The 14,585-nt window shown below is 33.4% G+C and overlaps 2 protein-coding genes across 2 annotated transcripts; both read right to left on the bottom strand.

Annotated features, from left to right (window-relative positions):
• Nucleotides 1–2,780: 2,780 nt before the first annotated feature.
• Nucleotides 2,781–3,695, bottom strand: LOC132560818 (uncharacterized). The gene has a single exon (XM_060225507.1). The coding sequence runs from the start codon at nucleotides 3,693–3,695 to the stop codon at nucleotides 2,781–2,783; it is 915 nt and encodes a 304-aa protein (XP_060081490.1).
• A 2,295-nt stretch (nucleotides 3,696–5,990) lies between these two features.
• On the bottom strand, nucleotides 5,991–12,675 carry LOC132560817 (uncharacterized). Its single transcript, XM_060225506.1, has 2 exons — nucleotides 12,610–12,675; nucleotides 5,991–6,890 (listed from the first exon to the last, which is right to left on the bottom strand). The coding sequence occupies exons 1-2, from the start codon at nucleotides 12,673–12,675 to the stop codon at nucleotides 5,991–5,993; spliced, it is 966 nt and encodes a 321-aa protein (XP_060081489.1).
• Between the last annotated feature and the right edge of the window lie 1,910 nt (nucleotides 12,676–14,585).

Genomic DNA, 14,585 nt, shown 5'->3' with positions numbered 1-14,585 from the left:
TGTGTTTTGTTTTCCTTTTAGATTGCAGGCTGCTAATTCTTTTAAGAATCATAGACCGATCGATTTGTCCCACTCGGAAGGTGAATCCTATTCAGCACGCTCTCATTTCATCCATTCCCTGACTAAAAGTATCTTGAAATACAGATTCCAATTAAAGGACGAGGTGTAACGATATCTAAGACCCTTTATGAGAAGCTATAGCAGCTTTTGGGGGCTCAGTTGGAAAAAACAAGAAAATATCATAAATGCAACAGAATCATAATCCAAACTCGTTTTTTTATAGGCTATGGCAAAATATGAACAAAAGAACTATTTACACTCCTGAAAAAGCACAAGGAGAATAAGACCAGGTGTTCTGAAAGAGTAAGTGTCTTCTGCTTCGTCGACAACATCCGCCATGTAAATCTTGATCAATCCAAGCAAGTAATGTCAGGCTCGCAAATGAGAACAAGGTATACAACAACGGAACCAACAGGCAAACTTTCGAGCACCAAAGACGCCTCGCTTCGTATCGCACAAAAATAGAATATTTCTTAAAGAGATCACGATGACGACCTTAAAAACTTCCCAATAATTTTCATCAACCTGCATCTTTTGAAACCCGAACAGCTGTTTGGCGCAGATTTCACTTTTTGAGTATATTTATCAAATTCTTAATCAGTAATGAAATGTGTGTCGCTTTTGTTCAATCGTTTTTGAGAGAGTCTGATTAATCTGTATGCAATGATCGTGAATGAGAAATGTTCACTAACTTCTTACTCGGAATAAATTGAAATATATTTTATTAACAAAAAGGTGAAAGTAAATAAACGTGAAACAATCAACTTGAACAATAACTATTTCCAGTTCTGCAAGGACAGGTTTCATATTTATAATAAAATAAAAATGATACATAGTTAAGCATACAGCTTCGTGTTTGCTCGTTATTCCTCACATCCTTGTACTGTCGAGTAAAACTAACAAATGGCTTTGGATTGTCTTTTCAGTACAAATATTAGATCACAAAAGCGTCGCGCAACACTCAACTTCACAATTAAGATAAAGTATGTGAGATGCATCTCACGTCGTTTCTAATTCGACATCAGACTATGCTTAAAAACTATTGCATATATCTGATAATTGAAGTGTACATTGGAAATGAAATACAGCATTGTGTTTATAAACGTATACAAGTCCTAAATAATTAAATTTAATTAATTAATTTAATTTAATGTATGAAGTTCAGGAGGATCGAAAGAAAATATTATGATTCAACTTGATTTTTAGAAGCAAAAGCAAACAATCGAAAATAAAATTATTTCACTTTTCATTTTCGTTTTTGTCATGAATAACATTTATTTTCAATGTGATTCCGTCTCTAAATAAAACACTTCCATTTCACTACAATAAGATAATACAAGCTCGGAAAAGTGATGTGAAAACATTCATTTTCATTTCATTTTACGAGTTCAAAACTGCATAACAATCAGAAACGTGCGTTTAAATGGCTTAAATCCCACACTGACAATGTTCTAGAATTTAACATTTGAAGGCGTTCTGATATAGTAAAATATTAAAGAATATTTCTGTAACCGAGCAGAGATGGTGGTTGCATTTTTGTTATAAGCTAAACGGTAAGAAGTACCGATGTATCGATGCATGGAATCTGCATTTTTAATAGAATTAAAACTGCTAGGCGGGACATTCAATGATGGACGTTGTTTAGGATACCGATTTTGACAAACAATATTTCGGCAAGCAAACCTTGTATTACATTACATAAACGTTTCGTTAATTACTAACATAATTATCATAAGCTTCCTCAAATAAGTATTTATATATTTTTGTATCTAAAATGACTAGCTCCCAGGTGCTTATTTAAGATTTAGAAAAATATGTATCCTTTTAACTGTCAGCTGTGTTTCTGCCTTTGTTTGTACTTGGAAACTAAACGGTTTGTTAAAGGGAGATAATTCCATTGAGTTTGGATTAAAATGTAAATAACAAATATGTCGGTAAGTAAACCTTATGCAATGTCCCCGTAAGGTCAGATCATCTGACTTAATCAGATCAGTTGTCGCATAATGACTACTTTCATTTGCATAATAATTAGTATTAGTTATAATTACTTATTTCGTTATTATTATAATTAAGAAATCTATTTTCCGCCAATGAAAAAAAAAAATTGTCAATAGGCTAAGACATAAGAGTCGAGGAAAGTATAAAAGCTGTTTTTGTTGGTTTAAAAAATATTTTAGGTTCACATTATTATCACACAAAACGAATCAATTCACAGTATCAACCACTAAATAATATATCCTTAAAGCGATTCACACATAAACACACCACATACGTTTAACATTGACACGCATACATAAATACGCAAGCTTATCTATAATTAACTCATTCAATATATTCAATTACGCAAAAACATGTTTCATTTACACACTTTCATAACAGAATCTGATGTGTAATTATGGGATTTAAAAGTGAAGACAAAAGAGTAGAAAAACATTAGACATTCTTAACCAAGAGGAAAGGAAAAATGAGCAGAAATCTTAGGCTTTAAGATTTTTAATAAAGAAAAGTAATATGGCAACCGAAAACTTGTTGACGCGTTAACCGCACTGTGTATTCAACCACGCCGTCACATAATGCAGTCCATATGTAAAGCAAGCTTAATCATAAGAATCATACGATGAGACAGTAAAGACACAACCACATAACGTTTGAATTCTTTTTGAAGTTAATAATACCCTATCTACATGTCATTCTGACCTTCATACATCCTTACAGCAAAATTATGATAGGGTCCAACTCTCCCATACAAATTTGAACTGGAATGAAAGTTTATGTGTTTTCCGTAAAAGCTCTTGGTACCAACAGTACCGTTTGACGGGGAAGCAGATTCTCGGAATTCTATGGGGTTGGAACTGGATGTTTCGGAAGTGATATATAAGGTCTGTAGAGAGAAGAAGGTCCAGTACTGCGTACTCACATCCCTCACAGTTCATTGTGATTAGGTCCACGTCGCGACTTCGCACCGAGAGTTTCTCAAAAAATCTCTTAACGTTCACAATTTTTGCTGCCTGTTTGACACTTGTAGCATTTTGTTCATTAAAAAATATTGATGACCCATCATTCTTTTCATCAACGAAAAAAGTACCGTCGACAGCATCAATTCCAAAATTGTAAATCAACATGTTAGGATAGGATTTAAATTTCTTTTTTAATACTTCATAGAAAGTTGCAACCGGTTCTAAAACAACGTAGGTGGCAGGATGATATCGTGAGTTGAATTCCTCCGAGTCGATTCCGTTGTGTCCTCCTGCCTCAACCACAAAACTGTCTTTGTTTAAGTAGGAATGACTTGACCATCGGATAGACCTCTGTTCCAGCTCTTGTTGTAGTCCTTTCTGGAATTCCATTTCATAAGTTGCAATGCATGCATTTACACGGGCGGACTCATTGACTGTTAACCTACCACTGAAATCTGTGTAAGTCATATTTGTATCACAAGATCTCAGAGGATATCGAGGGAAGTTCCATAATGTCTCGCGTGGTAAATTCTCAAAAAATATTCTCTCACTTGAGAAATGATCACCTCCTTCAGCTCTCATCATTTGCCAGTTCTGCACCATATATGTGTACTGGCATATCATACCCGTGGCAAATGCAACCACCACGAACAACACCTGCGATTGTGTATTCTTCATCTGAAAATACCAAATCGAAAACAACACATGAATAGACATACATAGAAAATGCAAAAAAGTTGATTTAAAACAAGAGTGTACCGACATTTCTATTAATCATTACTCGAAACTGATGAAATGAGGGCAAAGTATATGAACAAACGCACAGATCTGAAAGAAATATACAACATTTTTGAGATTAAGTGTTTCAGAAGTGAAAGCATCCTCTATTTCATCGCTTCCATCCCCAAAATAAATTTAAAGTACGGTCAGGTTCTCAAAGGAGAACAGCTAACAATATTTAACATCAAATAGCACAAGGCAACATTATATTTCAAAATTAGATAGTTGTGATCCTGCAATTCCGACTCAAGAAAGTCTATGTTGTAAGTTATCTATAAGCTCGCTAAATCTTTTACCATATTGAGATATCAGTAACAAGCCTTGGAATTCGAATGAGCTACGACAAGTAATAGTGAGTTTATTCACAATTAAATTCAGAAATTAACAATTATCAAACAAAAAGAATATTTTGAATGAGATCACTATGATGACTGTAAAATTTCTTTTCTTTTGAAACATTGAGTTACGACGACTTTTTGCACGAACATCGTGATACAGGGAACAGGCCCTATTGAATAAAGTGCAACATGCAAACACCATAGGTGTCAATAATAATGTCAATACACACACTACAGAAACCGTACAATAACAAAGAAAATAATGATATTTGAACAAAATCTTAATTAAAACTCAAGTTGAAGGCATTAGGGAAAATATTGAAGGAGACTAATGGATATTAACAAAGGAGAAAAATATCAGGTATTCCGGAAGGGTAGGCGTCTTTTGATCCTTGGATCTGATCAACGTATCATGTTTTTATTAAAATTAATTGCTGAATATAACATCAAATTGCGATGTAATCCAAACGTAAAGTTGATATATCTTATATCTTATTGGTACTGGATTACTTAATTTAATTCATCATTACAACATATTAGAATTAAATGCCAAGATTCACCAAAAGAAACATCTGTTAGCAGATGGATTGATCGCTACCAATAAGTTCTGCATACCAATACGTACATCACCGATATAATGATGAACTTGTACAAGGTCCCATAATGTGTTTGTTACAATCTGACAATGATGAAACCAGAGACCTCCGTTATGATTCATGAGATTTGTAAGCCAGGTAATAATTGGCTCTGAAAGCGATGGCTAGTCAAAAGAATTGTAGGTGTACTACAGGGATCTGAGTTAGGTCCCCTGTTTTAACGTGTTCGTAAATACGCTCAAACCTCGCTGTCTCGTTCACTTACAACTCGAAGACCCTGTATGATTTTTAAACGATGTATGATTGTAACATATCACATGTGAATTCATCTTAACTTTGGAACTCGTAAAATAGTGATAGAAAGTAACAATACATAAGTGCGATTACAAGAGGTCTCTTCAAACATAAAATGTAGATTCATTAAAACAACAGTATACACGGGTAACAATCAGACTTGTCATAGTTCAAGACAGGATTACCCAATTAGGTTTCAAAGTCCAGGATAAAACAACTTCCAGTGAAGAATATCAAATATGTAGGAAAACAAATCATTGTGAATAATCAAATTTATTAGAATTGCTAAATGATCACAACATAATGGAATTAACGACATGACACATCAACAATAAGAACCTTAAATGAAATCGAATATCGAAGTCGAATTGGTGATGTAGGGTATGGAAATTATGAAAAAACTACCAAACTTTTAATCGATGTTAATATTCGAGTTAGAAAACTAAGATTGACAGTAACAGGCAAAGATTAGTAGTTTGTTTGCCTTGAACAGTAACAAAAGTGTCTTCAACACTAAACAGACTAAATTTCGCACTGGAACTGAATACTAAAGACGATTTATATGTAGGTTATGATATAACATTTTAAAAAAATCAAGTAGTCAACCACAGGGCACTGTAGAGTGTAGATGTAAAATGACTAACAACACCTTATTACACATGAAAACATACAAAATCAAAATAAATCTTAATATACACTATATTTACATTTTCGCAACAGTTCCTATTCGAATGCTTCAAAAAGAAAACGAGTTGAAAAAGCATTATACCTAAAAACACTAATTAATGATAAAAACATCAAACTGTTCGTCAACATACACAGGCGATACCCTTAGATACCCAGCATATACCAATTTACTGGTGGTGCATGCTGAAAAGTTTGAACAATAAATCTTTCTTGGAAAGTCAGCACAATGCCAATATAAACAGGTCATAGTAAGGTAAACTTGAACATTGAAAACAGAATTATATTCGTCTCCAACTCTCCCATACAAATTTGAACTGGTAGGAAAGCTTATGTGTTTTTTGAAATAGTTCTTGGTACCAACAGTACCGTTTGATGGGGTAGCAGATTCTTGGAATTCTATGAGGTTGGAACTGAATGTTCCGGAAGTGATGTATGTAGTCTGTCGCAAGCAAAAGGTCCAGTACTGCGTATTCACATCCCTCACAGTTCATTGTGATTAGGTCTACGTCGCGACTTCGCACCGAGAGTTTCTCAAAAAATCTCTTAGCGTTCACAATTTTTGCTGCCTGTTTGACACTTGTAGCATTTTTGTCTTTAAAGAATATTGATGACCCATCATTCTTTTCATCAACGTAAAACGTACCGTCAAATGCGTCAATTCCAAACTTGTAAATTATTATGTTTGAAAAGGTTCTAAATTTGACCTTTAACATGTTATAGAACATTTCAATTGGTTCTAGAATAATGTATGTGCCAGGATGGAAGCGTGTGTTGAATTCCTCCACGTCGAGTCCAATGTGCCCCCCTGCATCTATCACAAGACTATCCCTGGTTAAGTAGTTGTGAATCGACCATCTTTTTGACCTGAAAGCGTCCTCTTCTCCACGTCCCCGTAACATATCCGTCTCGAATGTGTCTATGCATTCTTTGACGCGAGCGCTCTCTTTGACTGTTAAACTATCACTGAAGTCTACGTAAGTCATATTTGTATCACATGTTTTGACAGGATACCGAATGGAATACTTCAAACTTTTGTTTTCCGATTCTTCAAAAAATATTCTTTCACTCAAGAAATGACCGGATTGTATAAATGTAACCTTTTGACACCAACACAACCAAAGCAAGGTACATGCTATAACCATCAATAACGGCAGAAAAAATTTTGCTATCTTCAGTTTCTGAAAACATAAAATCAGAAAAGGACTTTATTATACAGCAATAAAGGTATAATTCTATCAACCAATAGTGTGACACATTATCCTATATCGATGGAGGAAGTAATCTATTAGATATCAATATGTTTTATCACTGGAGGTAGTACTTTGCCAACAATCATTATGCTTCGTTATATAGGAATGGGGTAGTACTCTATCAACCATCAATATATTAAAATATTATACTTATATACATCAATGGTGGTAGTGAAAACCATTTTTATGCTATATGACTTTGAAGCAGTGGATGCAGCACTCTATCAACCGTCATAATATCATATAAGCATACTGTATATTAAACAGAAATAAAGATAATACTGTGATAACCATCATTATGTTACTTTACAGCTCTGTCAACCATCATTATGCTTCATTATACTGAAATGGAGGTAATTCTCTGATAACCATCATCATATTATATTACTTTACAGCAATGGTAGTAATACTGTATCAGCAATCATTCTGCTTTATTGTTTTAGAGCAATGGAGTTAGTACTCTGTCTACAGTCATATGTAATATTGTTTTAAAGCAATTAATGTAATTATCAATCAGATATCATTATGCTATGAATGTAGCACTCCGTCAACCATCATAATATTATATTAGTATAGTCATATTATTTTGCTATGAATGCAGCACTCCAACAACCATCATGATATTATATTAGTATACTCATATTATACAGCAACATAGTTAGTACACGATCAAACATCATTATGCAATATTGTTTTACAGCAATTGAGGTTATTATCTTACAGCTATTGTTTTGCTTTGTTATTTTACAACAATGGAGGTAGCACTCTATCAGCCATCAGTATATTATAATATCATACTCATATACAACAATGGTGGAAGTACTCTATCAGCCATCAGTATATTGTAATATCATACTCATATACAACAATGGTGGAAGTACTCTATCAGCCATCAGTATATTATAATATCATACTCATATACAACAATGGTGGAAGCACTCTATCAGCCATCAGTATATTATAATATCATACTCATACAACAATGGTGGAAGTACTCTATCAGCCATCAGTATATTATAATATCATACTCATATACAACAATGGTGGAAGTACTCTATCAGCCATCAGTATATTATAATATCATACTCATATACAACAATGGTGGAAGTACTCTATCAGCCATCAGTATATTATAATATCATACTCATATACAACAATGGTGGAAGTACTCTATCAGCCATCAGTATATTATAATATCATACTCATATACAACAATGGTGGAAGTACTCTATCAGCCATCAGTATATTATAATATCATACTCATATACAACAATGGTGGAAGTACTCTATCAGCCATCAGTATATTATAATATCATACTCATATACAACAATGGTGGAAGCACTCTATCAGCCATCAGTATATTATAATATCATACTCATATACAACAATGGTGGAAGTACTCTATCAGCCATCAGTATATTATAATATCATACTCATATACAACAATGGTGGAAGTACTCTATCAGCCATCAGTATATTATAATATCATACTCATATACAACAATGGAGGTAGCACTCTATCAGCCATCAGTATATTATAATATCATACTCATATACAACAATGGTGGAAGTACTCTATCAGCCATCAGTATATTATAATATCATACTCATATACAACAATGGTGGAAGCACTCTATCAGCCATCAGCATATTATAATATCATACTCATATACAACAATGGTGGAAGTACTCTATCAGCCATCAGTATATTATAATATCATACTCATATACAACAATGGTGGAAGTACTCTTAAAACCAAAGAAATAGAGATAGCAATATACAACTGACAAAACCTAAAAAGGCTGCCTATTTGCCATTTTGTTTTTCCTGTCAGTACCAAAATAAACAACCGAATACCTTAAGGCCTGCAATTGAAATAAAAAAATGATTCACCCAACATATCCAAAAAATGTACCTAAAAGAATGATAGAAGATAAAACGGACTTGATGACGGCAATGTCCTTCGACATTAAACCTTTGGACAATTATGTTTGTGCATACCAACAAACGGCCTCTGTCACAGATCCACAACTTTAACAATTATCTACTTATTCGCACTGTAGAGAATAAATTATATAACGGAATACAATTTACACAAAGAAAGCGCAGCTACATTACCGTGTTTAAAGGGTTTTCCTCGTCTAATCAGGACACAACACGCAACAAACAATTACAGGTGGATGTTAGGATCTCTGAAATCTGTAATGTTAACTCGGATTCTTTAAATACGACATGTGATTATTGCACCATACCAATGAACTCCAATTTTCTACTGTCAAAAGATCATATCTGTAGTACTTCACCCTCGCTTATCAGTTATTGAATCTCCCACGCCGTCACAAGCAAGGATAAAATGTACCGAGGTCTTAACGATATTTATACATGGATTTTACATGGCGATACCAGGGAAAACGACAAATATTGTTGACGAATTTCAAAAATCCCAGATGAAATGGAAACACATCTAAGATTCTGTTTATCACATAACTCAAATACTTTTACAAAATTTCACGAAAACAATGTTAAATAACACTGGTAGAAAATGCATATGACTTGGTCAATATACACCGATGTCATAGTATTAGAAGGCCTTAAGTGTTATTGAAAATTTCTCACGAAGCTGTGAGTAAATCGATAAAACTTAAACTATATGAGTATTACACGTTTGATACCTTTGTAACTTTTTCAGTTTGTGAAAACGTTGTTTTAAAAACTGCCTAACATACTGCGAAAATCTGTTTTTTAACGTTCTCGACCTTCTCTGATTGAGATCAATCATGTCAAAATCAATCAGAAAAGGTCGTATATGTTACTAACGTCTAATTAATTGATTGGTACGTTTCACCCCTGGTTATAAGGTTGTATGTATCAATAATAATAGGTTTATAGTATTAGTATTAATTATGATATGCAGAATTTCCCCCCAGGATATTTTTTTCAGTTATACCTTAACAAACACATGATACATTATGTGCCTCATATATTTAAATTTACGACATCTGAATTGTTGAAAAGAGGCTTATCGAAGTATAGACATTTTTCAAGATTTTATTTGCCAAAATTTTTCACAAAGAAACCCCAACAAATCAATTAACTCTGGAAACACAAATGTCTTAAATTTTTTGCATGAAATTGTATTTTAAACTATGAAAACTTGACAACTTTTATTATCTTGATATGTTACCTGAAATGAATCATTATGGTTAATAGCACCGTATTATTTTTATAGTTAGGCTTCCAATGTTTACAAGAGTATTGAATCTGTGATGATACAGTTCGTTGTAGATAACTGAACATTCTTTAAAGATTTGTGGGGATTAAAAATCCTTATATAATGATAATATTCAGAGTTTTGATTCAATTGTAGACATTCTCAAAATCATTGTATGGATATCCATCACACACAATGTTCTGGCTGCTTTGCAATGCATTGATTGTCTTCCAAAGGTAACAGGTATATTAAATTGTACAGAATATTTCTGTAAAACTTCACAATTTCAACTATTATATAGCACAACCATCATAATTAACAAGCAAATTCCTGGATTTCATATCCACAGTTTTCCTGGCATATTGTTGGTAAACATTTTTGAGGTCAGGAGTAAACATATCATTAAAACTCAACAGAATGAAAAAGTAAATTTAAAGCTGCAAAAAGTACAGCAAATAAAGTCTGACAAAAGTGTCGCAATTGAACTCGACTGGGCCTTAAGTCTTTAAACCTTGTTACCAATTTTGAAGAAAATTTGTGAACTTTTATTAAAGTTATTGAACGGAAAAGAAGTGTGAAAGACAGACGGACAAACCTAATAAAACTCCCCCGTTTCGATTGATAACAAAATATCCCCAATTTGTATTGAACATTTAAAAAAAAGAAAATAACTCTCGAAAAAAGGTTCCAAAATAAAATAAATTCCACGATAGCCTCTATATAACTGCAAAGACAAACAGCTGCTAACAACTTTAGATGTTCTCTTTTTCTAAACAAGATATTTTTCCTAATGAAAATGTGACAGTTTCTCATATGCACTTGTTGGCAGCTAAACCACAATAAATCATTTCTAAAATAACATCAAAATTATTATACATATATCAGTAAAACCTCGTATTTTGTATTGAGCAAAATGTAAATATGAGCTATATCCAGAACCTTTTCGTTATTATGCCCAAAGGCTATGGACAGATTAGATGTTTTCATGGCAGAAATACATGTTGCCATAGGTGAATATGTCAAGTAACCAGGTGTGAAAGGTATCAACATTATATCATTAGATCTTATATTTTTGACGAGTCAGACATGTTTGGTCTGGCTACCTTGATCATTCATTATTTTTATCGATCACTCATCCTTGTTGCAATAATGTTGGGACTTAATTTGAAATGGCATCCATAAGGAGATTATTGAAATATTTAAATTTTGGTTTGGTAGGAAAGTAATATTAAGTGAAGAGACACTGAAGATTTTCTGACAGAAGTCATTAATATAACGTGATCGTTAGGTGCTGAGCAGGACTTTGGTACATGGATAAGCTGAAGAGGGGGTTTAACAACTGGATATGAAGTTTGTCACAATTGTAATATACAATGGAAAATCGCATTGCCATGTCAAAAGCCTATCGTAGCCTTGAACACTAACTTAGTAATTAAATTTTTGTGGGTACTTCGGACGTCAAGATGTTCTAATGATGTTTTATTGATTGGTGCTTTCTAATAATTTTTTATCTGTTGTAATAGAAGATATTTCATTAACGTGTGTCTCTAATTTTGTCGCACATTTCTGGTATAATGTGACTGTTCGTTTACAATGGTTAAGGGAAGTTTAGTCTTGTAATTAGATATTGTACAGATACCAACTCAAGCACTTGTATGCCAGGTTATTTAAAGCGGCTATTACCTTAGATTTCGAGTGGGTCACATGGCTTGTCACGTGAAGAAGTCATTTACATCCGCCGCAAAGAAAATGGATTACGAGGTAAACAAACGCACATGTCTTATGTATGACACTTGCTTTTGCGCCTTTCTGCTAATTCTTGTTTGCAGTAAATGATTCTATAGTGTTATAATATATAATTTTCAACAATCAATCTTAGCAATTAGTTTTGTTTTGGCTTTGTCGTGCGCTAAACTATTGGGGTCCCAAAGGGGGTAAATACAATCGTAAAAGAAAAATAAATTCATTGTGCAGAAATGTGTACACATTAATAGATATTGCGCTGTTTATTATGAAGTATATGTTTATCATCACGGTTGTCATTCTTACAGTAAAACCAGTACCGTCATATTTTTACACTTAGAACAAATACCCCCAATTGGGCCCCACCTTGCAGTCAACAACACACACACGTTGTCGATAGTAAATTCAAGCGAATAACACAACTATTTTCATTCAACATTTATCAGATAACACTTTTAGTAGTGTTGTTCATAACATATTCACGCGTCAAACACTGGATATTGGATTATAATCAATGACTGGCGGATACGTTATAATTATAGGGCTGACGTTAAGCTAACCAGTCAAGTAGCAGCTTCACAAATTCCGAATCCGTATTCAGTCCAAGATCCTCCTTCATATTTCGCCATCTATCGATCTATTGTCTATTGTAAATTCTTGTCTGTCCTCTTTTCTGACTCCTTCCTCTTACGTTTTCTGGCATTTTCTGTAAAGTAACTTTTAGGTCCTCGTCGCCTTTCGTATTTGCGTCCGCCATTTCTCGCATTGCAAAATGTATTTCCCTATCAAAAGGTGTGAACTTCCCTCTCATTAATTTCATAGATAAATGCTGCAAAAATGTTCACTTTAAAAAGAGGAAGAAAAGAACAGATTTACGTACTAGATAACTGCGTTGATCGCTTGAAATAGAAGTCCTCCGTGTTGTTGACAAACAGGTATGTTGGAGGTCCCAAGTCCACAAGTGTAGTGTTCTTGTTTATTGGTATATTGTTGGGATACGTTCCAGAGGATACGTATCTGGAGACCGATCCAGTATCAAGATATAGAAAGGATTTATATACCATATCAAACAAGGAAGAGTGATTCATATAAATGCAGAACGATTTCCTGGTTACTTGACATATTCACCTATGGCAACATGCATTTCTGCCATGTAAACATTCAATCTGCCTATAGCCTTCGGGCATAATGACGATAAGGAAGATAAACGAAATCCTATGATTGAAATTGGTAACTAGCTCTGATCTGACTCCAAACTTTAACTAATGATTGATATTCACATCTAACGAAAATCCATATTGTACAATAAACTTTAAAATCTACAAAGCCTTAGTCAATCGGAATAATTGATTTCTGTTGGATTGGGAAGTATGTCTGATGACTGGTATGACGAGGACTGGAATCAAAGTCCAGATGTACAGCTGGAATGATACCTTTTTCACATTGTATATCGCTTAAGAAAACTGTAATATTTCGGGATATCTATTGTGTACGGAAGCTTATTAGTGCAATTTCGAACACAACATTGTCAAATAATGAATTAAACTTCATTATATAGCTGTTTCGTCCTTCTATGACTCATGCAGTTATTATTTATAGCTTACAGATACTGGACACTCGCAAATCACCTGGACTACTTTGTAACCGTAACACCGATATACACTACATTCACAAACCATTAACCACCCTACCATTACTAAGCATTGTACTGAAAGACACAAGATAATGGCACTTAAAAACCCTATTGTTTAGTTCGGCACTACAAATCTTCTCAAACCATAGTGGTGAGAAAGAACAAACTGAAAACACCAGCGGTCGTTCGCTAAATGTGTGTACCCATTTACCTCTACATCCAGTGTCAAGCACATGTTTGAAATTTCCGCTGTTTTAAATGTGTTGGGGATATTAGTGATTATATTTCGTTAAAGGTATTCGATAACTTTTATAAATGCGTAGGTTAGTAGAAAGATATTTGTTCTTTTTGATTAACATGTGAGAAGAATTTGTATATCACTTAAGAAAATTGTAACATTTCGGGATATCTAGTGTATAAGGAAGCGTATTAGTGCAACTTTAAAACTTTTCTGATTTTATGTTTTACGCACATAAATCTGTAAATTTTACAAATCAATCTGTAAATTTTACAGATAAAAGTGTAAAATTCACAGATTAATGTGTAAAATTCACAGATTAATGTCTGTAAATCATAAAATATTTTTTTCAAAAAGTTGCACTAATACGCTTCCGTAAGTGTGGTACCAAAACAGGTATACATAAAAAGATAAAAGTCGTACCGAAAATTTACTTCAGCTTACAATATCTATAATAACACTTTTGCTACTATTTTTCTAACAACAAACAATCTTCATTAAGTTACTAAACACAGGTTAAGTACTGAAAATTAAAAAAAAAAGATACAGCAGCGATTATAATCTTTGACTCTCAAATCCAAGATGGTCACCTGTCGGCAATTTTGTTGTTCTCGTCAGTCCAAAAAACAAAGGAACATAATTAAGGATTAACGAAAATATTCACATCAAATTAGAGAAAGATCTATTCTGTGTTTCTAAAGAAGTAGCGATAACAAATTTTCGTTGTCGAAATCAATGATGATAGTTTGTTTTTTGGACCAAGGAATGCATACTTCTGAAATCTGAGAAAGATCCG

The sequence above is a fragment of the Ylistrum balloti genome, unplaced genomic scaffold (assembly GCF_031769215.1).
Source record: "Ylistrum balloti isolate Yb309-2 unplaced genomic scaffold, AGI_CSIRO_Ybal_v1 Utg371120, whole genome shotgun sequence".
Taxonomy (NCBI): Eukaryota; Metazoa; Mollusca; class Bivalvia; order Pectinida; family Pectinidae; genus Ylistrum; species Ylistrum balloti.
Note: the sequence above shows the minus strand (reverse complement) of the source record. Positions and strands in the feature narration are given on the sequence as shown.

Bases quoted from the DNA above. Each gene is read 5' to 3' on its own strand.
- LOC132560817 (XM_060225506.1), bottom strand. From the start codon at position 12,675: ATGGCGGACGCAAATACGAAAGGCGACGAGGACCTAAAAGTTACTTTA. The intron at 6,891-12,609 runs GTAAGAGGAAGG...TTATGTTTTCAG, and splicing joins TACAGAAAATGCCAGAAAAC to AAACTGAAGATAGCAAAATT.
- LOC132560818 (XM_060225507.1), bottom strand. From the start codon at position 3,695: ATGAAGAATACACAATCGCAGGTGTTGTTCGTGGTGGTTGCATTTGCC.